General features: G+C 38.5%; 1 protein-coding gene across 2 annotated transcripts in view; it reads left to right on the plus strand.

Moving 5' to 3' along the window:
- The window catches only part of NYAP2 (neuronal tyrosine-phosphorylated phosphoinositide-3-kinase adaptor 2), a 347,775-nt gene that overhangs the window by 146,192 nt on the left and 175,802 nt on the right, over window positions 1-25,781 (plus strand). For both annotated transcript variants that reach the window (XM_056121264.1, XM_056121274.1), the window contains one exon: window positions 3,932-4,239. In XM_056121264.1, coding sequence (XP_055977239.1) covers window positions 3,932-4,239 — 308 coding nt within the window. The remainder of the gene's footprint in view (window positions 1-3,931; window positions 4,240-25,781) is intronic.

Genomic DNA, 25,781 nt, shown 5'->3' on the forward strand with positions numbered 1-25,781 from the left:
CTTTTGTACTAGTTTGGGATAGTTCTTTTTCTTCCTGAACATGTATTGCTCATCAATGGTCATAATAGTTCTTAATGTCTTTGGAAAAACTTTTAGATTCCTTACATCAGAAGTGTCTAGGTAATATTAGAATGATAATTCTTTGACTAAGTATACAAAGTTTCAGTCAACAGACTGTATGAATTTCAGGAAAACTGAGATTTTAAAAATTGCACTGGTTCCTAAAGTAAATTCAGTAATGACTTGCATATGTCATAGCCTTCAATTTGCTTTAGACTTGACTTTATTGAGATCTTAAACACATATGTGCCATCACCTTGACTGCTTGCCCTTTACTTTGACTAGGAAAATGGTCTGTATCCAGTGCAATCTTAGTTCCACTTCTTCACCCTGTGTTTATAATTTGAGTTCATAGATTGAACTATACATGAACCGGTGACCTTCTATTGATTAAGCATACATTGAATTTATCATCATTAAAGTATTTGTGTAGTGTCTGTACACATGTGTGTATATATATGCTTATTTCTCTGTGTTTTCATAGATAGAAACAAATGCATAGTGAGTAATCTAAAAATGTTTTACATAGAAAACAATGTAATTTTAAAATAAAATAGCAGATCTAAGAAAATGTGTAGGCTCAACTTAGATTAAAAGAGAGAACTTATTGAAGTGATTGTTCCCAACAAGTCTAATATTCTATTAGCCTGTGCATAAAAACGCCCTGGAGTAATTAGGATACTGGGACTGAGATAACAAACTTAGTAAATGCTTGAAATAACTTGTGTTCAATGGTCCAGTCATGGAAGTATAGACACAGGGATGCAAAATAATTGAAGATGGTTAAACTAAATAAAGTAGGTCATCTTCTATGAAAATGATCCAGGCCATCACCATAGCAAATTGAAAATCCCCACCACCATGATTCTGCTTTAAATTCCTAATGATTTATTACCAACTACTCTAATTGAATAAATTTCCCATTTATTTCTTGATTGTTGCTCTTGAAGAAAACACCAAAAGCAATGCTCATAAAAATGCTCCCTGCACTTGGTCTACCACAATGAGAGGAAAACCTCCATTTAGTGTCCCTTTAATTTCATTCCTCACCATTAATGATGCAGGTCTCTAATAATATTTATTTTGGGTTTTTTTGCAAATATGACATGTTCAGTATCTTATTGGTAACACACCATATTTAGAATAAGATGATGTAAATATTAAAATAAATTTTATTGGGAGCAGTGATCATCAGAATCTAGTGCCAGAACCAGAGTTTGTTGAATGCGCTATGATTTTATCAGTAATAATCATACAAGTGACATAAATCCTCAGTAGATTAAGTGGGAAAAATCTCATTTCTCATGATTTGTCATACTAAAATATTACATACGATTAATAGCATTATGATAGTAAAGATACAAGAGAAGCAATTGTAAACCTTAATGTCAGGTCTAACATATTCCGGAAGTCAGAATCAGACAAAATTAAGTTTAAAAAAAATGCAGACCTGGAAAGACAGACTCAACAAGTTTCCAAAATTTATACATCCATAGATGTTTTCATTATTCATAAATGCCTAAGAAAGTCAGTCTAATATGTTATAATAATATTTATTTTTGTTTCTTAATTAAAGAATAAGTTAAGTAAAGTAAAGTAAAAGCCCTCCCGTTGATCATGGATTTGCTCGAGCGGGCCCAGTAACGTCTCCATTGGAGACTTTGTTGTTACTGTGTTTGGCAAATCGAATAAATTCCATAAATGAAGAAAATCCCCAAATATTTTTTTCATCCAAAATAGTCAGTATTACTTAATAGCAAAAAGATTTTAAGAATAATTTCTGATATATCTGGTTGGATAACCTTCAAACAGAAAGATGTTTTCTTTTTTCTAACTTGTATTCAAATCTTCCTGTGAAAAACTAAGAACTTGTCATTTGGATTTTTGCACACTATGAACATTTCTGAGGTTTTTAGGACTATAATGGTAGAAAATAACATCTTAACTATATATCTGTTTTAGATGTTGATATTGGGTTTCCACTATTATCTGAAAGCATTGGTAGGCCAAATGGTGTGACATAAAGAAGCAATTACTACTAATTTATATGAGGGGAATTTGGAGAGTTTATAGGCCCCGATGGTAACTTACCAATAATACAAATAATAAAACATACAATCACACTAGCCTAGAGTAGCTCAAGCATGGGGTGGTGCATCCAAGACTGCATGAAGCTGTTCCCTAGGGAAGAAACTTGGCAAGGCCATTCCTGATGCTTGGATTGAGCATCACTGCAGGAATGGGATTGCATGATAAAATGCTGATAATCGTTTTTACTTTCACCCTTTGAGAAAAGGCAGGGGACTCTTCTATTATTATCTGAGGGTGGCTTATTTGTAGAACTAAATTTCTAGGGGAGTCTGAAAGACTGAAAGTAAGAATTGCTATATAGATTTAAACAGCTTGCTTTCCTCCCTCCCTCCCTCCCTCCCTTGCTCCCTCCCTCCGTCCCTCCCTTCCTTGTTTTCTTCCTTCCTTCCCACCCTGCCCTCTTCCTTCCCTCCAACCCTTCCTTCCCTCCTTCTTTCCTTCCAACTCCCTTCCCTCCTTTTTTTCCAACTCCCTTCCCTCCTTTTCTTCCAACTTCCTTCCCCCTTCTCCCTTCCTCCAATACTCCTTCCCTCCCTCCTACCTTCCAAACTTCATTCTTCCCTCCTTCCTTCCCTCCCTCCCTCCCTCTCCCTCCCTCCCTTTTTCCTTCCAACTTCCTTTCCTCCTTCCCTTCCTCCCTCACTCTTTCTTCCTTCCAACTTCTTTCCCTTCTTCCTTCCAACTTCCTTGCCTCCTTCCTTCCTTCTAATTTACCTTCCTTCTTCCATTCTTCCAACTTCCTTCCCTCATTCATTCCTTCCAACTTCCTTCCCTTCCTCCCTCCCTCCTTCCTTCCTTTTTCTTTTTTCCTTCTTTTCCTTCCTTCCTTCCTTCCTTCCTTCCTTCCTTCCTTCCCTCCCTCCATCCCCTTTTTCTTCCAATTTCCATTCCTCCTTCTCTTCCTCCCTCACTCCTTTCTTCCTTCCTTCCTTCCTTCCTTCCTTCCTTCCTTCCTTCCCTCCCTCCATCCCCTTTTTCTTCCAATTTCCATTCCTCCTTCTCTTCCTCCCTCACTCCTTTCTTCCTTCCAACTTCCTTCCTTCCTTCCTTCCTTCCTTCCTTCCTTCCTTCCACACTTCCTTGCTCATTTTCCTCTCCCTCTCTTTCCCTTTCTCCCCTTCTTATATTCCTTTTTCTTTATCTCACACCTTTGTATCTAGTGCCAAGATTCCCACTCGCTACTGTAATTTTATCTCCTTGCTTCCTAATCCTCTCATCGAGTAGAACAGGGGCTGAGGAGGCAAGCATTCTCGAAGGTCTTCCACTCCCTTTGTCCTTGGACTCAGAGTCAGTCCAATAGAATCCCTGCTTACTTTTGAAGCACAATCAGATGTCCCGAAAGTCAAGAAGAGTCATAGAAGATGAATTGTGCTCTGTGGAGGATTCTTTCTTGGGGATACCATTTTGGTTGGCGCCTTGGGGACCAAGACATCTGGAAACTGGCTTTAGGATTTCACGTTACAAGCCAGCAATTTTTATAATGGATTGAAAAAATAGAGGCTGGGGGAGAGTCTGGGGGCAAAGCGTTTGCTCTGCATGCAGGGGCATGGGCCAGGAAGGGGATCTGAGCAGCAGAGGGTGGGATCCCACATCCACATCCCGTCCAATCCCTCACCCCAGATCTTTTCGAGATGTTCCAATAGGTAGGTGACTGGTTTCTACCCTGTGCTCTGTTCAGAGCTGGAGCATCACTAACCATGTGTTCTCAGCGAGCACCCCATGCGTGCCCTGGTCTCTCCAGCTCACTCACCTTGGGGGTTTCTGTCTGCTCTCTTTACAGCATCGGCGGGGACGTGGGGCGCGGCCACGATGGAGGCTACTCGGGGAAGCATTTCCGCATGGGCTTCATGACCATGCCAGCGCCTCAGGACCGGCTCCCTCATCCCTGTTCCACCGGCTTTTCCGTGAGGTCCCAGTCCCTGCACTCGGTCGGGGGCACGGAGGAGGAAGGCAGCTGCGGCTCCCGGAGACAGCCGCCCCCCAAACCCAAGCGCGACCCCAGCACCAAGCTCAGCACGTCCTCCGAGACGGTCAACAGCACCAGCACGATGGCCAGCAAGAGTGGCAAGGGCCTGGAGCGTGCTGAAGGTAAAGGCCCCGTCACCCCCCCATCCCTGCATCCCCCCTCCCCCACTCCCTCCACCCCGGCCCTAACCACCTGCTCCTGGGCAGCCAGTCTGGGGGCCTTGCAGGCCTGGCCAGCCCCCTGGAACCCTGGAAAGGGGAGGGAAGCAGCCATGCCTGGTGGGACCCTCAAAGGACACCCAGATAAAGCATTTAGTTTGCATCACCAGAAAGGGATGGTGCAATATGCCTTTTCTAACTCCCTCCAAGTTTCCTCACCTTTAAGATGTTTGTCTTCAGAGGTTATCAAACGTTTCTATTTGACTTGTTATCCTTGCTTCAAATTATTTTTTTACCAAATAGTTTTCATTAGAAACTATAGATTTTTGCAAAATCAGTGTGTGTTAGTAGTATATACATATGCATGGTGTTTTGTTTTGTTTTGCTTTGCTTTTTTTGGTTTTGGGGTCACACCCCGTGATGCTCAGGGGTTACTCCTGGCTCTGCACTCAGGAATTACTCCTGGCGGTGCTCCAGGGACCATATGGGATGCTGGGAATCAAACCCCAGATTGAACAAGTGCAAGACCAATTGCAAGGCCCACCCGATGTACCACCGCTCCAGCCCCTCATATGTGTGTTTTTATGTTTACTTTCTATGTCAGTCTGACACCATTAAGTCAAAAGTGAAGTTCTCCAGTTCCCATTGAAGATAAAAAATGCCTGGAGAAAGTGACAGTCCATTCATTTGCCAGGGAACATCTCCAATTCTATATGGAAAATATCCATGTGGGTATTTTTTGTGGAGTACATCTGTAACATGTGTGTAAGCATACTGTCACTGTCACTGTCCTCCCATTGTTCATCAATTTGCTCTAGCGGGTCCCAGTAACGTCTCCATTGTGACACTTGTTACTGTGTTTGGCATCTCGAAAATGTCACAGGTATCTTGTCAGGCTTTGCCGTGTGGGACACTCTCGGTAGCTTTCAGGGCTCTCTGAGAGGGGGTGGAGGAATCGAACTTGGGTTGGCCTATAGAAATAAAATCATAGTGCATATTGCTGTGTTTCATGTTTTAAATTATCTCTTGTAAATGCATTTCATAGAATTCAATCTAAGGAAAGAGTGCCCATCATAATAATTTATCTATTGTGTCTTTAATGATTACTTTGACTGGTTCCAGTTTCTTTTGATGCAATTAAATACTGTATTAAGCATGTATATGCATGTTTATTTGTCACTGTCATTGTCACTGTCCTCCCGTTGTTCATCGATTTGCTAGAACAGGCCTAGTAACGTCTCCATTGTGACACTTCTTACTGTGTTTGGCATCTCGAAAATGCCACAGGTATCTTGTCAGGCTTTGCTGTGCGGGCGAAATACTCTTAGTAGCTTGTCGGGCTCTCCGAGAGGGCCAGAGAAATCGAACCTGGGGTTGGCCGGGTCAGTCGTATGCAAGGCAAATGCTCTACCCACTGTGCTATCTCTTCAGCATGACACTGTTTTTTTAGATCAGAATTCTGATCCTTTTTTTTTTTTCATGATTGAAGGTCACCTGTAAATCCTTCAATGTGCAGCACATAGATGCTTAAAATAATTGGTGTTTTGTTTCATTGTTAATATGATAAAACACCCACAAGATATACCACTTGTAGATTTATTTATTTTATTTCCTTATTTATGGTAGTTATTGTCAACAGTTACAATAGGGCTAGCATTTCTGTTTTTAATGTGGAAAATGAGTACATGTTTGCCACCATCAACGTGACCACAGCACTCCACCGCTGTGCTGATGTCATTTTTAGTCTGTTTCTCCCATTATCCCTGCCTTCTACCCACCACGGCTTCTTGGTAACCTGTTTTTCAATCAGTGGCCAAGGGTTTTCTACCATTCAATATTTTCTATTCCCATTTCCTTGTTTTGCTTCTCTATATACCACACATGGGTGAGATCATCCAGTATTTGTTCTCCATCTGTTTCATGCAACATGATACCCTCTAGTTCCACCCAAGTTACAGTAAACTGCAAGATGTCAGCTTTGCTTATAGCTGAAGAGTATTGCATTATGTCTATAGGTCACAGTTTCTTCCATCATTCATTTGTTGAGCATTTGGATCATTTCCATATCCTGACTATTAAACATTGTAATGAACATAGGTATACATATTTATTTTTCAAATTAGTACATGGTGTTCTTGGAATACAGGTCAAGGGGCAGTATCACTGGGTCATATGGAATATGGAAGTTCTTTTCATACTCTTTTTGTGAGAAATTGCCATACTGTTTTCCATAGAGGTTGGACAGGTCAACAGTATCACCAACGATGAAAGAAGGTTCCTTTGTCACAATCCTACCCAACTCCACCCATGGCACTGGTTGTTTCAATTTTAAATATATATATATATATATATATATATATATATATATGCCATTCTCACTTGTGTGGGATGATTTTTTTAAAAAAAGTTTCAATTCCCTAATAATGAGTGACATTTAACACTGTACCTGCTGACTGGACATATATCTGTTTTGGAGAAGTATCTGTTCATCTTATTTTCCTATGTTTTGGATGGGGGTTATCGTTTCTTTTTAGTTGTTGACATTGAGTGAGTTCTATATAAATCTTAAATATTATCCCTTTCTATGATGTATAATATTCAAATATTTTCTCTCATTCGGTAGCACAACTTATAATTTTATCCCAGGATAACTTTTGTCATGCAAAACATTTTTTTAGTTTAGTGGCCCAGAGAGTTAGTACATTCAGCATGGTATTTACCTTGCATGTGACTTATCTGAGTTTAACTCTTGGCACCTCCGTATGATTCTCTGGGCACCATGAGGAGTAATCCCTGAGTCAGAGTCACTCTGCCAGGTGTAAACTTGAGCATTACCAAAACAAATTTGTAAAAAAAAACTTTTTTTAGTTCGATGTAGCCCAAATAATATTTAAGCTAAAGGAAGTAATGAGATGAGGACAGATATTGCATGATAGTTAAGGAATCAATAGATCAAGAGGACCTTAACTCATAACCCATATGCACCAGAAAAATTAAAGGCAACAGTTTATAAAGTCGCTGATGCTGGAGGATGTACATTAATGGTGATGTAACAGTAGCAGAAAATTTTAATCGCTTTTATCATAATTTAACAGATTAATCAGACAAAACATCAAAACATCAGAAGGAAAAAACAAGAACCTTAAATGAGGAATTTGAAGAACTGGGACTAGTACAAATGTGTATGACCCTCCATTCTCAAAACACTGAACACATGTTCTTCTCCAGTATACATAGGAGATTCTTCAAGCTAGATAATATGCTCAAACATAATTCGAGTAAGTTTGGCAAATAGAAATCAAGTAAAATAGCTTTTCGACTTAAATGTAATAATTTCTGTGGAAATTGGCTTTATAAGAACATCAGGAAAAACACCAATGTTTGAAAATTGAACAGCATACTGTAAGTAACTTTGATATTTAAGAGGGAATAAAAGAGCAAAATATATTCTGAGAAATGAACAACTAATCAGAAGTTACAGAACAAAGGCAACAGAAGTCCCAAGGAGGAAGTTCATAGTGGTGCAGGTCTCCATCAGGAAACACACAAAAGCACCAACCCAGATCTCACATATGGTTCTGCCCAGGGATCATGCCTGAGATAGGAATAGGTCCCAAGCACTGCTGGGTGTGACTCAAACCTCCTCCTTTCTGCAATAAAAACCCATGCATTTAGTTCCAAATGAATAGTTGTCCAACAGAATGCAGTAAGATTATTGCTATTTTTTTTTCTGTGCAGAATTTGAGAATATGATAAAATGTATAAGACTTAGATGAAGCAGGGGAGGGAGTGAAGTTAGTAAATACTTTGTCCAAACCCATTGTCCCTCTTTGTAAAGTAACTCTAAGGACAGAGTGTGAGAACTCACAATCTCTGATTCCCTTTATCCAGTGCAACCTCTGAAAATGATAAGAGCGATGCAAAAGGGAAAGGGATTACATAATGCTAGGCATTTAAAAAAAATGGAGATGGAGTTTAGGATCAGTGGTAGTCATTAGGTCATGTGTTTGGTCCCCACCCAGCTTTGTCTCACATGTCAAGGATAATCTCAAAAGCAAGATTTGTGCTTCTTGGTGCAATAGCACAGTGGTAGGACATTTGCCTTGTACACAGCCAGCCCAGCTGACCCAGGTCCGATTCCTCTGCCCCTCTTGGAGAACCCGGCAAGCTACGGAGAGTATCTTATCCACACGGCCAAGCCTGGCAAGCTACTCATGACGTTTTCAATATGCCAAACACAGTAACAACAAGTCTAACCATGGAGATGTTACTGGGCCCGCTCGAGCAAATCGATGAACAACTGGAGGACAGTGTTTATTTTGTTTTGGTGCCCAACCCCATTTGTGAAAGCAGTGTAGGGGCTGGTGAGATAGTACAGTGAGTAGAGTGTTAGCCTTATACAAGGCCAATTCAGGTTTAATACCTAGCATCCCATATGGCCCCCTGACCATCCTCAGGAATAATTCCTGAGTGTCAAGTCAGGGGTAATTTCTGATCATCACTGGGTGTGGCCCCAAAACAAATTAAGCCCTAAAATAATGCAGCATAGTTGTGAAGGCCTGGCAGATACTACAGTGAAAGTATGTGAGAACTGCAATGGGATGGTGTAACTCCTAGCCATTCCAACAGAGAGAAAGGAATGACTTAAAAAGAAATAAAGACATGCAAACATTTCCTTTCAGGAAGTTTATTGCCTGCTACAAAAAATTACATTCTCTATTTAGCTGCTCGTGCTTGGATCCATATTAGTTTTGTAGGTTTTTTTCCTATGTTTTGTTGAGATTATATTTTGGATCATTAATTTCTGTTTGTTGAAAAGAAATAAAAACATGGAATGTTAATAAATTTAAGTTAAGGTTTATAATGTCCAGGATTTCAAATTTCAAAATTTTAAAAATAGCTTGGAAAAACACCCTTTCATGTCAGAAATCATGGATTTTAGTGTGCTTTCAACATGATCAGTTAGCCAGAGGAATGCTGACAGAAATGATTCTCTTCATAAAAGAAGAGTTTATAATGTAAATTTCACCCCCTCTTTTCTTCAAAACACTTAATACAAAGACATTTGTAAAATGCGATGCATTCATATCTCTTTTACCAAGTTATGACTTTTATTAAGAACAGAAGAGAATTACGAACCATTTCAGTGATGGAGAGAAATAATCTAGAGTTCAAATGCATTTGTGCTTATGTTCATACTCAAAGCTAATATCATAAAGTATGTTTAATGTTTAGTTATGAATTATCATCCATTAATAAACATCAGTTAACTGGAGTTTATGAAAGAGAACGTTTTCTGTATCATTTCTTCAGCTTTTAAAATTATAACAAAGATATGAGGTGACTTTTATAACTCTTAGTTCATCTTTTTTTATGCATTAAATGTCAGCAAAATCAAAATATTGATTCAGTGGCATTAGAATGATTTCCATGGTAACTGACTTCTATTTAAGAAGGGGATTATGACTTCCCTGTGGATAAAAGTATGAAAGAATGAGACTTGTAGCAGAACCACTTTTCAGAATCAAAAATGTAATAGTTTAATGAGGAATATAAAAAATGTTACATCCTGAGCTTCTTTTAGGGATGTCATTCCCATACTAAAGAAATCACTAAACAGATGGAAGCTTATACTCTTTTAAATATAGAGAGATCAGAGGTCCTGAATGCCATGTGATTCAGATTTGTTTCAGTGTATGTATTAAAAAACAAATAATAAATGAAGACAATCCTGTGCATATAAAATATCTACCTATGAGACTTTTAACATTTCGACATTATAGCCCAAATAAAGAAGTAGTGGTATTTCTCACGGTGCAATTATTTTCTAACAATATTTTATCAGCAATATAATACTTAGCATAATGAAGAAACATGTTGTTAATAAGCCTCAGATACCTCTGCCCTTGATAGTTCTGGGGGGGGGGGAAGCAAAGACTATATACTTTTCATTTGTTAGGACCACTTCTTTAGGTCACACCTAAACATTCCCTAAGGGATTATAGCTTGAAGAAACAGTAAAAAGAAATCTCCAACTTTCCAACTCAGAGTGTTTTTCTTAATTCATGTCCCAAAGAAGAAAATTATTTAATGGAATCACTTCCATCAACCAGAAAATCTGGCATGGTAAACCCTGTGATTTTCTTCCCTATAATTAGTTGTTTAACTCTCAGAGAAAACAGTTTAGCACCTTTGAGTGATGTGATTTTCTGTGCAAAATATATTGCTACTGTTGTGTTGTTTGGTGTTGATAACTCAGAGAAGCCAAATCTTTTTTTTTTTTTAATCAATTGAAGGTTTCAAAAGCAACCTGTGGGCATTTGAGAAGAAACAAATTAAAAACAAGTTGAGTGTGCTTTTTGTCTTGACTTTCCAAATTAGAATCACAGTTGAGAATTTAAATCAGCGCCTCTCAGGGTTTGCCATATTCTAGATTTTGCTTTTTTCTCAGTTACTAAACTACTAGTGCAAACCTTAACGTGTATAGGACAGTCACAAAAACACTGTAAGTTTATGTCTTTTACTACTCAGCATGATGGAAAAGCATTTATATTACAGGCAAAACCCCTTCGTTTTCATATTCATTTTACCTGGGTAGGCAGAATGGTATCCAAGGTGTAGTTCAAGATTGCTTGTCCCTACGTGTACTGATATGACGTAATCCCAAGGACTGATATAACAGTGTTGGTTTTAAAACGTAGGAGGTCATATGGTAGTCCTTAAGGGTCTCTAAAATCCAGCAGGAAGGAGAGGATCACAGGCCTGTCATTGTAGGTTACTGAGTTCTTTGAACCATAAGCAAGACCTGAGAAGTGGATTTCTTCGTCGGATTTCCAAAAAAGGACAGCCTTATTCCCATTTCAGTTTCTGAGACTCTGAGCAGAAAATTCCCACCCCGTTTCTGAGTTCTGACTACCATCTTATGGAATTTGAGGAAAAAGAAATGAGCCGAGGATACAGTCACTGAAAATCTGGCAGTGAGCACAGGTTTTCTAGTTTTTGCCTACTTTAGGCTGGTTTTTCACTAGATAGATTTAAGCAGGGGCAGAAGCTTTCCAATCCTACCTGTCCCAGAGCTTGGAAATAAATGAGATGACAGAGCCTTGGTAAATCATGACCCATAAGTCTCTTGAATATCTGTTTACCTCCTTGGTATTAGTAATGGTCATAACCAGAGAGTGGCCATAACCCATCTCACCAACAGTGTTTACTCTTTCAGTGGGCTTAGCTGTGGCTTTTTGGTGACATTTTGGGTGACTCATCTAAAAAATGGCAGCATTTTCATCCAACCAATAGACAAATGTCTCCCTATCTGCCCCCAGGACATTTGAAGAGGGTCATGGGTAAAAATCACATAAATGGGGAAGGCATGAAACTATGGAGGCAAATCCCAGTTTGATTCAGGTCCAAAGGAAGGAAATGGGGCAGGAAGCCAAGGTAGGGAAAAAACTGAGAAACTATGTCCTAGCGGACAGCAAATCACCTGATTTCGGCCTTTCCCCATTTTCCCCATAATATCTACCTCTTCAGTGAGTTCGCTAACCAATGTTCAAAGTCCCAATTTTACTTTACTAATAAAACAAAGGGAATGGAAAACTAACTCTTGAACTCTTCTTTAGCTTGGCATTGAGTAGAGTTCTAGTGAGTACTCTTGCTGGTTTTATCTGGAAGGAAAGGTAAAATATTGTCATCCAAGGCACACATTCTTTGATTTCTCTCTCCCCGATGACAAAATCACAAGGGCCTTGCCTTTCTAATGGAAAAGCCATCTGTTCGATTAGGCCTGGTCTACATGGATATAGAGTTGTATGCCTCCAGTGTGTGATCTTTTCCTGATTACACCCCGAGGCCCATGAGTGAAACAGTTTGTAAATCAAGTCATCACGTAACACATTTTTATCTGTCCTTGCTATGGTTATTGATTCAGGTCCAAAGAATTGTCCTTCCTCTTTAATGATCTCACTCAACATCATCCTATTAAGAGTCTGGTTGATGCTTCATTTGTCTCATGATTTTGATACATCAGAGGATGGTTGATCATGTGGTTGGCACAGATGGATTCTTCCACAAGAGAGCAATAAACCCAAAGGCCCTGACGCTATTGTGATCAGGGCATTGATTTTGAGTGTCTTTTGTTGTTGTACCACATGTTGAAACAGGTTCTGGGCCTGGGATGGGGATTTATCTTTCTTTTCCATTGATACTGAATAATTGAGGGATAATGTAGTAAATTATTAAGCTACTTGTTGCTAAGATTTTGTAAGGAAAATTTTAAAGGACAGAAGTTAATAGCTTTCCTTCCTTAAACAACCTCCATATCTTTTGGTCTCTCTTTTCCTCTCGATTTCATTCTGATTCTCAAATCTGGCAGATAATTTAGAACTCAACTTTTGAAGATGGTTCCTAACTTTTACATAGGAATTTTCCTGAGTGTTAATGTAGTCTCACCTGAATCTTTCTAAGACCAGTTTCTCTCAGACTTGATCTGATAGAGATATTTTTCACCACGTGATTATCTCTCATGCACTCACCAAACACTATGTTCTAACTTTAAGTAATGACATAATCTCTTTACACATATTCTTCATCTCATGAACAACATAATAATAATTGAAAGTGATATTTTCAAAGGGTGAAATCCTATACCAGACAGACAAGAAATGGAATTAATTTCAATTATTCAAATATGCCCCTGATCCCATGACTTTCTCAAGCCCCTTTTCTGCATTCCTCCTTCCTTGTTCAGGTGGACTGAGAAATGTCTTGCATGTTCTTGCTCAATTGTCCCAACTCTAATTTGATCCAGGACCATAATATATTATCTCCTAACTTTTACACTGCACCATGCCACTGAAACTAAATTTCCCATTTCAATGACATGCTTCTGTACCTATACTCTGTTATTTATCTCTAGAGTTTTAGATATTGATAACTGTCATGCTTTCTGAATTCCCTAATCCTATTTCTTTGTATTTTACGCTTAATTCTCTACAGATTTTCTTTCCTTTACTACTCTCACTCTCTGAGTAACCTTTGAGAGAAGCTTATTCTATCTGATTCTCCAGTGATGTCTGCAGACTCTGTTCTTGAGTCTCATTATCATGGAAGGGACACTTGACTTACTTCTTTTGGTTCTTTGGGTAGTCTCAATGCAATTGACTCCAGACATATTAATGGGGGTATAAATTGAATTTTGTTTATATAGGAAAATTGTTAAATGATCAAGTCTCTCCTTTTAGGTATTTTTGAAAAACTGACAAAGATATCTTGAATCAAAATTGACTTAACTCATAGTTATCAAGAACTAAGCAGAACTTGCTTACATAGCTTCTGAGTTCCCTATCTATGAAAATACATTGGCATCTACCTATAGGTAATAGGACAGTGGATTCCACATAGAAATTTTAAAGAAGAAAGAGCATTCTCATTGCTCAGTTTCTTGAGAAATCATAATCCAACACAACAAATTCAGAATATTAGCATATTTTAGGTAGCCTTTCCTGAGTTCCAAAAAATCTTTATCTTCTCCATCTAATGTTTATTGAACTAATAACTGGTAATTTTATATTGTTCCCAAATATCCAAGTGAATCACAGGACCCAGATCTGTCTTTAGATAACACAGAATTTTAATTTTAAGACTAATACAATGAATCAGTCTTCTATAGCTATCATGAAATGACTTAGTAGTAATGCTATCCTCCCATTGTTCATCGATTTTGCTCAAGCTATCATGAAATATATGTTATAAATGTACAACCCTTACCATGTTGCTCTGCTTACCCCAGATATGTCATTGGTTATACATCAGTCTGCTAATGTTCTTCATGCATGTCATGTATGATCTTCTCCCTCTAGACATTGTCACTCTCTGGATAACTGCATAGCACCTCACTGTTCTTTCCTGCTGCTCCATCTCAACTCCATCATCCTCTCTTCCTCTAGAGAGTATTTTCTTATGTGCCTACAAATGATATCATTGTTCTCCTAATGATTTTATCTTATCTTGTCACTATGAGGCTCATCACTTTCCTGATAAAAGCATAAGCCTATAAGCACAGTCTTCATCAAGTGAATCCTGCCAATCAGTAGAAGTTTATCTCCCACCACTCACGTGTTTGGCAACAGGCAAAAACTACATACATTTCTCTGGACAAACCAAGGTTGTTTTTAGAGGCTTGAAAAACACCCTCTACTGGTAAAATGTCTTCTCCAAATCAGTCTTGGCAGCACTGTTTGATCATAACTGTCCCCTATGTAACTGCTATGCAAGCGGATTTTTCCCATGGTTGAATTGTACATCGTGCATAACTTCAATAGATATTATTATAATCTATTCAAAATAGTTGCCTGTATCATTGTATCTTAATGAATCCGAAGTATCTTTAAATCCAGGATTTAGTTCTTCTAGTTTTTGCACTTTCAATGCTTACCATAGATAAGGACTTTAAAGGTAATAACCAAAAGGCATGCTTTAAAGAACATGTTATTTCATAAATGACTCTTCAGGAGACTAATTGTTAGGAAGAGTCGATACACTTTCAGGCCTTTTAACGTAGAAAGAAGTTCATGCATGTGTAGAGCTTCAAGGAACAGCATAGTGATTCATGATCCTTAGAGAGCAAGTGCTTCAGGAGAACATCCATCATTTCACCCCCAGCTTTGTTTACCATGCAGTAACCATCCTGAATGATTTAAAAGATGAGACTGTTTTGCTTGCTCTTAGGTTTATAAGACCTTATAATTTATTCCCTCTGTTGTTTTACAATTCTGCATCTTGGTAGGTACACAAATTAAGTGTAAGTGGTGGCAAAGAATACTATTGACAGACAGCATTGTTCTTTAGCAACTAGTTCAATTGATCCTGGTGTTATAAATTGAAGCATGTTCAAATTATACCATTCTAATAAGGTTTAAAAATTAAGATTCTCAATTACGATGTAAGGGAGAAATGAGATTTCTTGCCCTTTCATAACTTTTGGAAGGGGCTTTCCATCTTCTTATGTATTTCAGATTGTTCAATTATATTCTTAGAGAGCAAGTATATTCCTGCCAGGTTAATTCTGTTGCCCCCAACTCCATATATAGACACTCAGTCTCTTAGATATTCACTGTAACTTTGAGGAGAGTGTGTAAAGTAATTTTTTAAAGCTAGATGACTGCATGTATGCATAAATCTTGTCTTTAATTGACCTCGATGAAGCATATACTTATTGCAGAAAGAGTGCTTTTTTATGGCCCTGTGTCTACTGAGAGTTTCTATAATACTCACTGCTATGATTTTTCTTGTTAAATGGAAAGGCAGTGATTTAAGACAAGCATTGCCAAGTTTTTTTTTTTGCTATTAATATGTATCAAATTAATTGATTACATGCAGCAGAACAAGGGAACAGAAGGCAAACTCCTTCTTACTAAGGCTGTAAATTTTAGTGTCGATAGCAGGGTTTTTATAAAAGTATATATATATACATATACATATATACATATATGTACAATACATATACATTATATACATATATATGTTTTGAGTTATCTGACTCTACAAGTATTAGAGATAAAGGAATAGAAACAATTGTTCCTATTCTTAAGGAAAGAAAAAACACAGTTCAAACAATTTGCACATCTAGTGTCAATTCGGAGCATACACCCCAGTAGAAGGCTTTGATTGCAAGGAGACCCTTGGGAACTGCTGTATTAGTTATGATACCAATGGGGATATTATTAAGTAACAGATATTTATTATTTGTATAAAGTTGCTCTTTTAGGGAACTGAGAAACAGGAAGGATTTTTTTAATTTAATACACAGACAATACAACTCTGTACGGGCCACTGACAACACAGAAGCCACGCCAAACTGGAAGACCTAGGGATGGCTATTCAGAAGAAATGTAAACTGCTACAAATAAGGATGCATTAGATTTTATAAATATTTCTTATAAAAAGGTTAAAAATAAAAAGGGCAATTCTATGCATAAGTGTTCATTGCTATTGCCTTAAATTCTGACAAATCAGATGGAAGTATCATCTGGACTTTCAAATACCCAATGTTTTCCTCTCCAAATAGAATCTGAACTTGAGGAAGTTCAAATATGTATATGCCATATAGTCTTCCATCGCTGTGAGATCTGAAGGGCTGAATTATTGTTTAAGCAAAGCTAGAGATGACAGAGATAAGATTCAAGTAATAGGCACTCACTTCCATAGCATTAATAGCTGTGACTCACATATGTTAAACAGAAACAAACAAACAAAATACCCAGAACATTAGAACCGGAGAGATAATATAGTAGGTAAGGTGGTTGCTGCTTGCTTTAGGCATGTGCCTAATCCTGTTTTGATCAACAGCAGTGAATATGGTCACCCAAACCTCACCAGAAGTGATCCCAGAATACAGAGACAAGAGTAATCCCTGAACACGTTGGGTGTGTCCCCAAACCAATACTAAAACCAAACAGACAAAATAAGAAAATTAGACTTTTCTTATTGGCATATATTTTAACTTTATTTTGTTTAACCATGTCTTGAAAATTTGGCCATATTTGTATAGTATATAAGCTTTGGAGGAAAAAAGAAAATATGTGCTGTATTTACATGCCATTTGTCTGAAGAAACCAGAATTATGCAGATCTCTCTGTTCTTTAATCAGCCTGCTTTCTTATGTTCCCAACCTAAATTTAGGTTTTGATGTCTGTGGAAACCTTGGTTTTAGTAATGTCTATACCAGCCTGACAGTGAATGCAAGTAGATTAAATCTAAAATTAATTGCCACATGCCAAACACTAAGTAGGGATTGTTGATTTGACTAAATTGGATAAATAGATTTAGAGTGATGAAACAGCATTCTTACATGGGAGTAGAAAAAAAGCTCTATAGAAGGATGAGAAGCTTTTATCATTGATAACCAGGGACAAATACAAGGATTGGTATCTCTCTCAAAAGGTATGGAAGTACTATAGTCACTGAAAACAAATTAAAGACCTTTGTTAGAGGTCAGTATATTCAGAGATAGCTACTCAAATTCTGCATCATTATTTCTTTAACAAATATCTACTGAGCCCCGACTCTGACTCAGCAATGTAATTTGAAAAACATGCATGAGCAAAACTTTAAAAGGGGTTAATCCTTGAAGCACTTAAACTCTTAACAGAAGTAACAATTGCTAAGCAGTAGACATAATAAAATCATCACTGTCACTGTCCTCCCATTGTTCATCAATTTGCTCGAGCTGGCTCAGTAACATTGTGAAACTTGTTACTGTGTTTGGCATATTGAATACATCATGGGTTGCTTGCCAGGTTTTGCCAGATTTTGCCATGCGGGAAAGATACTCTCGGTAGCTTGCCGGGCTCTCCGAGAGGGGCGGAGGAATCGAACTCTGTTGGGCCATGTTGACTGCGTGCAAGGCAAACGCCCTACCCGCTGTGCTATCGCTCCAGCCCAATAAAATCATAATACAACCAAAGAGTTGGAAGGTTACAGGCTTATGGCAGGAATAAAAAAAAAATCAGAGCAAGACCAAAAGATTCAAAGGCTGAGGCACACTGAAATAAAGACAGCAGGACAAATTTCATTCCGATATTTGAGCTAAGATTTTGGATCAGTCTAGGGCCAATCAGGACAGAAAAATCTCACAGGGATTAGAATATAAAAGTTTTACTGCAAAGAATGATGGGTTTTAACAGAGAATTAGAGTCATAAGGGATCAGCCAGTAAGAATTAAAGCAAAGTGCAAAGAAGACAGGAATTAAAGATTCCTGTCTTCAATTCCTGTCTTCTTTGAAGAAAAACGAGAAGAGCTTCTACTTTTCCCTGTCTTCTTTGAAGGAATTGAAGGAAGAGTTTCTATTTTTAGGCCCAAGTTCTCCAGCTAAGGCTGATAACTCGATCTTGCTGAGAGGCCCAGATGTGGATTATTGAATGGCAGAGACATTATTATGGAATTGTGCTGGCAAAACTTGCTGGAAATCCATCATGTAGGTTCTGGAGTCTGGTGGTTATATTCCAAGAGTTTTTCATCAGAGTTACTCTACCATCAGGACCCTAAGGGTTAGGGGGTATGGACAACTAATGGCATTGGGATGCTTCCAGAGCGAAGGGAGAGGAAAAATGTTTGCTCTCCAGGAGCTGGGCTGAGGAAGGGTATCTGGCTGGCAGGAGCTTGCTCAAGGGGCTACTTTAACCAGGAAACAAAATTATTTTCTGTATCATTTTCTGCATCATTTCCTGCCCCCACTCCTGGCTGTCCTCGCCCGGGCTCCTTGGAGGGGAGCAAGTTGAGTTTCCCTTCCCGCCCTGAACAGGGCTCCTGCAGCCAAAGACCTCCAAAAGCAGCCACCAGCATGACGAGACCACTCTCCACACGCATGAAGGTACTGGCAGAGGAACAAAGGCATGCAGGTCCTGGGGCTGAGATCTCCAAGCCTGCTTGGATCGGGGCTGAGCATCCTCCACCCAGATCCCCCATATTCCAGTAGGCAGGGGTCACACCCACCAACTGGTCCCTTGGCGCCGTGTAATCCCATCAATGGCCAAGACCCAGAGACTATAAAGCCCAGCTCCCGGAAGTTGGGACATCTTATTATCTCATTCTTACTTTGGACAAACTGGCAGGCTACTGAACGTAACCCACACAGCAGAGCCTGGCAAACTCCCCGTGGCATACCCAATATGCCAAATACCAGTAACGATGGGTCTCATTCTCCTAACCCTGAATGAGCTTTGATCTCAGGGCTAGGACGAAGGAGACGTTGCTGGGGCCTGCTCGAGGCAATCGACAAACAACAAGATGGTCGTGATTGTGATCGTGATCATTTGCTACTGACAAAGCTTAACATTGTACAGCTGGCCCAGGAGAAAATATTGCAAGGCATAGAATCCCTGCAAATAGCAGGGAAAGAGGATGCACTTGTAAATAAGAAGCAATAAACAGAGACATGAGGTGACTGCAGGGAGATTATACTCATAGGTGCTAGAGAATCAGGGTCACCTTGCGAAAGACAATTTCAGGAATGCAGGACAAATATGACAAGTGCTCGGGAATGGGTAAGGAATATAGCAAGTAGAGCACTTGCTTTGCACATGGCTGACCTGGGTTTGATCCCTGGCACCCAATATGGTCCCCAGGGCCTTGTCAGGAGTGCTCCCTGAGCATCAAGACAGGAATAAGCCTAGGCACTTCCAAGTGTGGCCCCCATTTTTTTTTTAAATTACAGTGGTGTATGTCAATCTAGGACAGATTTCCCCAGCATATATCCTAAGGATACTCCTAAGCACAGAACCAGGAATAGCTCCCGAGCACAACCAGTAACAGCTAGTAATTATTCATAATTCCATCTTAAATTGTTTTTTACTAGGGATAGAGATACTGAGCTCAATATAGCTATAGATACATATATATTGAGATAGAGATCAAGATATATATATAATACATATACATATGTATTTATGTATTATATAAGACTACAGATAGGGATAAGGTTAGGGTTATTAATAGGGATATACTAATAGTATAGAGATGTTTACATAGATATCTTGATATATTTAGGATACACATCCAATGTGTTAAAAATGTTCCAAAGAAAAGACTCTTCGCACTCTGTATAGATTTAAAACTCATTACATGTGCGCTGTTGATTGCATTTACATTTTTTCCTTACCATCTGAAAGGTTGGCAAGTCAGGAATAAGTTCCAAGTAAAATATCTATTGAAGTTTAAACAGTCAAGATATTTCATCAAGCAAATAAATGCAAAAGGTTATATTTAACATTCACGATGTTTCCAAAACACAAATCTAGTGTAGGGTGGATCTGAGAAAAGGCAGCCATCCGGGGTAGCCCCTGAGGTCTCTAGCTGGCCCTGTTACACTCCCTCCTTCCCCCACCGAACCCAGGCTCTCCACATGTGGAGGGCTCCCCGTGGCCCTTCATATACATCCTCTTTGTCTCCTTAGAAACACTAGACTAGTTCCCCTGCTCCTTAGAAAATCTCAACCATCATGCACATTCTTACCCCAAATCTTGTCCTATGATGACTTATACAACTCCTCCAAAGCTTATGTTTTCTCATAATAAGAATTATTTTCTGCATGCTTGCTTCTGGAGGGCTACCCTTGGCATTATTGCTGGGTTTTGTTAGTTGTTGCTTTTTTTTCCCCTGCGAGGCTGTGTTCTCTCAGACACTGAATAGTTCCTGCAATGACAACAGTATTTCCCAGAACCAGACTATTGGGAAATGTTTTCTTCATTTCCTAAAATTGCACTCAAAGTCCTATGTTTGCTTGCAGACATACTTCGTTTGGTCTCTGCTACCAAATTTTCCCAATTCTATGATGGTTCTATATTCGCGTGTCTGTTTTCAACTCTAAGTGCTCAATTTCAGTTATACACGGCGGCTTTTTGAGGTGCATATTCATGTAGTTTTTAAACATTCCTGCTAAAATTCCTGAAACATGATGTAATGAATAAATATTACAGTTTATCTTGATTTTAAAATAAATTTCTAGAGTTTAATATCAAATATGCTAGTTAAGACACATCATTGTTGATACACAGAATTGACATGATTAATTTTCTTATTAAAAAAAACTTTTATTGGACTACCATGAGATATAGTTACAAAGTTGCTTATGACTGAGTTTCAGTCATACCGTGTTCTAACAACCATCCTTTCACCTGCACATATTTCCTAGCCACAAATGTCTCCTATTTCCCACCCTCCCACGTCCACTTCCCACAGTCTGTCTCCATGACATGCACATACTTTTCTTCTCTCTCTCTCTCTCTCCTCCCTTTCCTCCCCTTTCTACCCTTCCCTCCCATCTCCTCCCCCTTTCGTCCCCTCCCCTCTCCTCCCATCTCCTATCCTCCTCTCCTCTCCTCTCCTCTCCTCTCCTCTCCTCTCCTCTCCTCTCCTCTCCTCTCCTCTCCTCTCCTCTCCTCTCCTCTCCTCCAGTCCTCCTCCCCTCCCCTCCCCTCCCCTCCTCTCCTCTCCTCCTCTCCTCCTCTCCTCCTCCCCTCGCCTCCCCTCCCCTCCCCTTTCTCTCCTCTCCCCTCCCCTCGCCTCCCCTCCCCTCCTCCTCTCCTCTCCTCTCCTCTCCTCTCCCCTCCCCTCCCCTCCCCTCCCCTCCCCTCCCCTCCCTCCCCTCTCCTCTCCTCTCCTGTCCCTTTCTCTTAGTTTCCTTTTAATAAATGTGGTTTTCAATACTAATAGGGTATCATGTATAACACTTTACCTCCAATCAGAGCTCAGTTTGCATCCAGAGTGATTATTTCCAACTATCATTGTCATAGTGGTCCTTTCTCTGTCCTAACTGCACTTCCCTTCATGGCAAGCTTCCTATCATAAGCCAGTTCTCTTGGTCCTTGTTTCTACTGTTTTGAAGTATTATTCACATGAGTATTATTCACATACTCCTTCTTTTATATGCCACAGATCAGTGCAGTTATTCATGTTCGTTCCTTTCCCTCTGACTCATATCAATCAGCATGATTCTCTTCATGTCCATCCATGTATAAGAATATCCATTCGTGGGGGCTGGAGCGATAGCACAGCTGGTAGGGCGTTTGCCTTGCACACAGCCAACATGGCCAACCAGGTTCGATTTCCAGCATCCCATATGGTCCCCTGAGCACAGCCAGGAACAATTCCTGAGCGCATGAGCCAGGAGTAACCCCTGAGCATTGCCAGGTGTGACCCAAAAACCAAAAAAAAAAAATGAATATCCATTCATGACTTCACTTTTCCTAACAGCTTTGTAGTGTTCCATTAAGTAGATGTACCAATTTTGTTAATCCACTCCTCTGTTCTTGGGCACTTGGGTCATTTCTAGATTCTGGCTATTGTGAATAGTACTGCAAGAAAGGGGTGAATGGCTTTCCTGAATTATGTTTGGGCTACTAGGGTATATTCCCAGGAATGATGTTGCTGGGTTGTATATAAACTCAATGTCTAGTTTTTTGAGGAATCTTCAAATTGTTTTCCAGAAAGGATGGACCAGTTGGCATTCTAGCATAGAATTAGAGTCCCTTTTTTCTCCACATCCACTCCAACACTGGCCCTTCTTTCAGGTGTGCGCCAGTCTCTGTTGGTGTGAGGTGACACATTATTGTCATTTTGATTTGCATCTCTCTGATAACTAGTGATATACAGTAGTTTTTCTTGTCTCTTTTGGCCATTTGTATTTCTTTGAGGAAGTTTCTGTTCATCTCTACTCCCCAATTTCTTATGGGGTCGTGTTTTTATTTTTCTTTGAAAGTTCTATCAGTGCCTTACATATCTTTGATATTAACACCTTGTCAGATAGGTACTGAGTAAATATTTTATCCCATTCTGTGTACTGCATTTGCATCTTGGACATTGTTTCCTTTGAAGTGCAGAAGTTTCTTAGTTTAATATGACCTATTTTGTTTATCTTTGTTTCCACTAGCTTGGTCAGTAGTGCTTCATTCTTGAAGATGTCTGTGACTTCAATGCCACAGAGAATTCTGCTTACGTTTTCTCTCTATTTGATTTGTTTTTGTGCATGGTGTTAGAAAGAGGAGTGAGATTATTTTTATTTTTTTATTTATTTATTGCTTTTTGGGTCACAGCCAGCAATGCACAGAGGTTACTCCTGGCTCTGCATTCAGGAATTATCCCTGGCAGTGCTCGGGGTACCATATGGGATGCTGGGAATTGAACCCGGGTCGGCTGCGTGCAAGGCAAATGCCGTACCCTCTGTGCTATCACTCCAGCCCCTATTTTTTGTTTGTAGTTGACTAATATTTCTAATGCCTCTCATTAGAGAGGCTTCCTTACTTCACTTCATATTTTTTTCCTTTACCAAAGGTTAACTGACCTAACCTGAGAGTCTGCCTCAGGATATTCAATTTTATACCACTGATATGAAGATCTATCTTTATTACAATATCATGATATTTTAATTACTACTGCTTTGTAGTACAGTTTGAAGTTGGGGAAAGTGATACTTCCCATCTTTTTCCCAAGGACTGCTTTAGCTATTCAGGGGGTCAGGGTGATGTTATTGTTCCATACAAATTTCAGCAGTGTTTGATCTCTTTAATTAAAAACTGACACAGGTATCTGTATAGGAACTTCATTTAATATATACAATGTTTGGGATCATTAAATATGTACAGTGTTTTGGGGAGGATTACCATTTTAATCATTTCAATCTATGAGCAAGGTATTGTTTCTATTTTCTAATATCCTCTTCTATTTCTTAAAGAAGTGGTTTGTAATTTCCCTTGTATAAGTCTTTTCAGTTAAGTTGATTCTGAGGTAGTTGGTTTTCTGAGACACAATGTGAATGGGATTGATTTTTTAAATATCTCTTCCCTTTCATTATTTGTATATAAGAAAACCATGGAATTTTTAGTGGTTTGCCACTTTCCTATACAATTCTACTTTTCTAGAAGCCAATTTTGTAGAGTCTTTAGGGTTTTCTATATAAAGTATCATGTCAACTGCAAATAGTGAAAGCTTGACTTCTTCCTTTCGTATCTGGATTCTCTTGATATATATCTTTATCTTCCCTAACTGCTATGGCAAGTACTTCCAGTGTTAAATAGAAGGAGAGTAAAAAACATTGTATTGTGCTATTCTTAGAGGGAAGACTTTCAATTTTTTATCAATAGGATAATTCTTGCTTTGGGTTTGTGGTAGACAGTTTTGACCATATCGAGGAATATTTCTTCAGCTCTCACTTTGAGAGTTTTTATTATGAAGGGGTGCTGGATCTTGTCAAATGCTTTCTTTGCGTCTATTGATATGATCATATGGTTATTACTTTTTCTTTTATTGATGTCTTGTAATATGCTGAACCATCCTTGCATTCCTAGGATGAATCCTACATGGTCACGGTATATAATTTTTTTGATGAATTTTTTTGGTGAATTCAATTTGCCAGTATTTTGTTAAGGATCTTTGCAACTGTGTTCATCACAGATATTGACCTCTAAATTCTTTTTTTAGTGGTGTCTTTTTTCGATTTTGGTCATAGATGTTTGCTTCATAGAGTGTGTTTGTTTTTTCAATTTCTTGGAAAAGTCTGAAAAGGATTGAGAGTAAGTCCTCTTTAGAGGTTTGAAAGAATTCACTAGCAAATCCATCTGTGCTTCAGCTCTTGTTGTGGGGGAAGCCTTTTGATTACCATTTCAGTTTCCTCAATAATAATAATACTGTGTCTGTTCAGATATTCTAAACCATCTTGGTTCAGCCTTGGGGGAGGTTATAGGAGTTTAAGAATATGTCCATTTCTTCTAGTTTCTCTCATTTTGTGGCATAAGGATTCTCAGTGTAATTAATGAAAATCTGTTGAACTTCTGTGATTTTTTTTTGTGATATCCCCTCTTTCATTTCGGATTTGTTTTATTGGGTTCACTCTCTTTCTTTCATTGTGAGTCTTGCTAGTAGTTTATCAATCATGCTTATTTTTTTTCAAAGAACGAGCTCTTGGTTTCATTGATCTTTCAGATTGTTTTATGGAATTCCTGTTGATTAATTTCAACACCAAGTTTTATTATTTCCTTCCTCCTGTCTGCTTTGGGTTCCTTTTGTTGGTCATTTTCCAGTTTCTCAAGTTGTTGTTTCTGCGATCATGTTACTTATGTGGGTCCTTTCCTTCTTACTGATTAGTGCTTGAATAACAACAAACTTTCCTCTTAACACCACTTTTCTATATCCCAAAAGTTCTGATAATTAATGTCCTCATTCTCATTTGTCTCCATGAATTCTTTTCTAAATTGGTTTTTATTAAAAACACTGTCATTTACAAAGTTGTTCATTATACATTTGTTTCAAGCATTTAGTGTTACACCACCACCAGTGTGATTTCCCCTCCACCAATTTTCCCAATATCCCTCCCAATCCCATTCTGAACCTTTTGACACATAAAATATTTACTTATTACTTATTCCAACAAAATTTTAAGAACTGGCAAATAAAATGACCAGAAAATAAATCAGTATGGGCCAATTAATGATTACTATATGATTTTGCCCTATGTAAATAAAAATTTAAAGTATTTGATATAATATAAAAATGCCTATTCTCATTTGCATATTTACATTTTTAACTCTTATATATAAATAAATTACATTAAATTTTATTTTAAACTTGAATCTTGTTATCGATAATAATCACCTCTCACCTGTCATTAATAACACTTTTAAAAAAATTCTGTGTTAATATAGTTTGGAGTTTACATGGACTAGGTTAGGCCTACATGTTTAAATTTTACCCCTACACTTCTTATAAACACTGTAGTTTACAAAATTTTTCATGATGATTTGTTATAGGCATCCATTATTCCAACACTAATCCCACCACCATTGCATCTTCTCTCCATAATTGTCTCCAACTTTCCTAACCATCTGTTAAGACTGCCCCATTGTAGACCCTCAGTTTATTTTATATTCATTGTTATCAATATTTGGTTAACAGAATGATAAAAATGTTTCCTTAAAAGAAAGTGAAAATTGTTGCATCTCACCTTTGAGCCATTAAC

The sequence above is a fragment of the Sorex fumeus genome, unplaced genomic scaffold, assembly GCF_029834395.1.
Source record: "Sorex fumeus unplaced genomic scaffold, SorFum_2.1 ptg000005l, whole genome shotgun sequence".
In the NCBI taxonomy this organism is placed as follows: Eukaryota; Metazoa; Chordata; class Mammalia; order Eulipotyphla; family Soricidae; genus Sorex; species Sorex fumeus.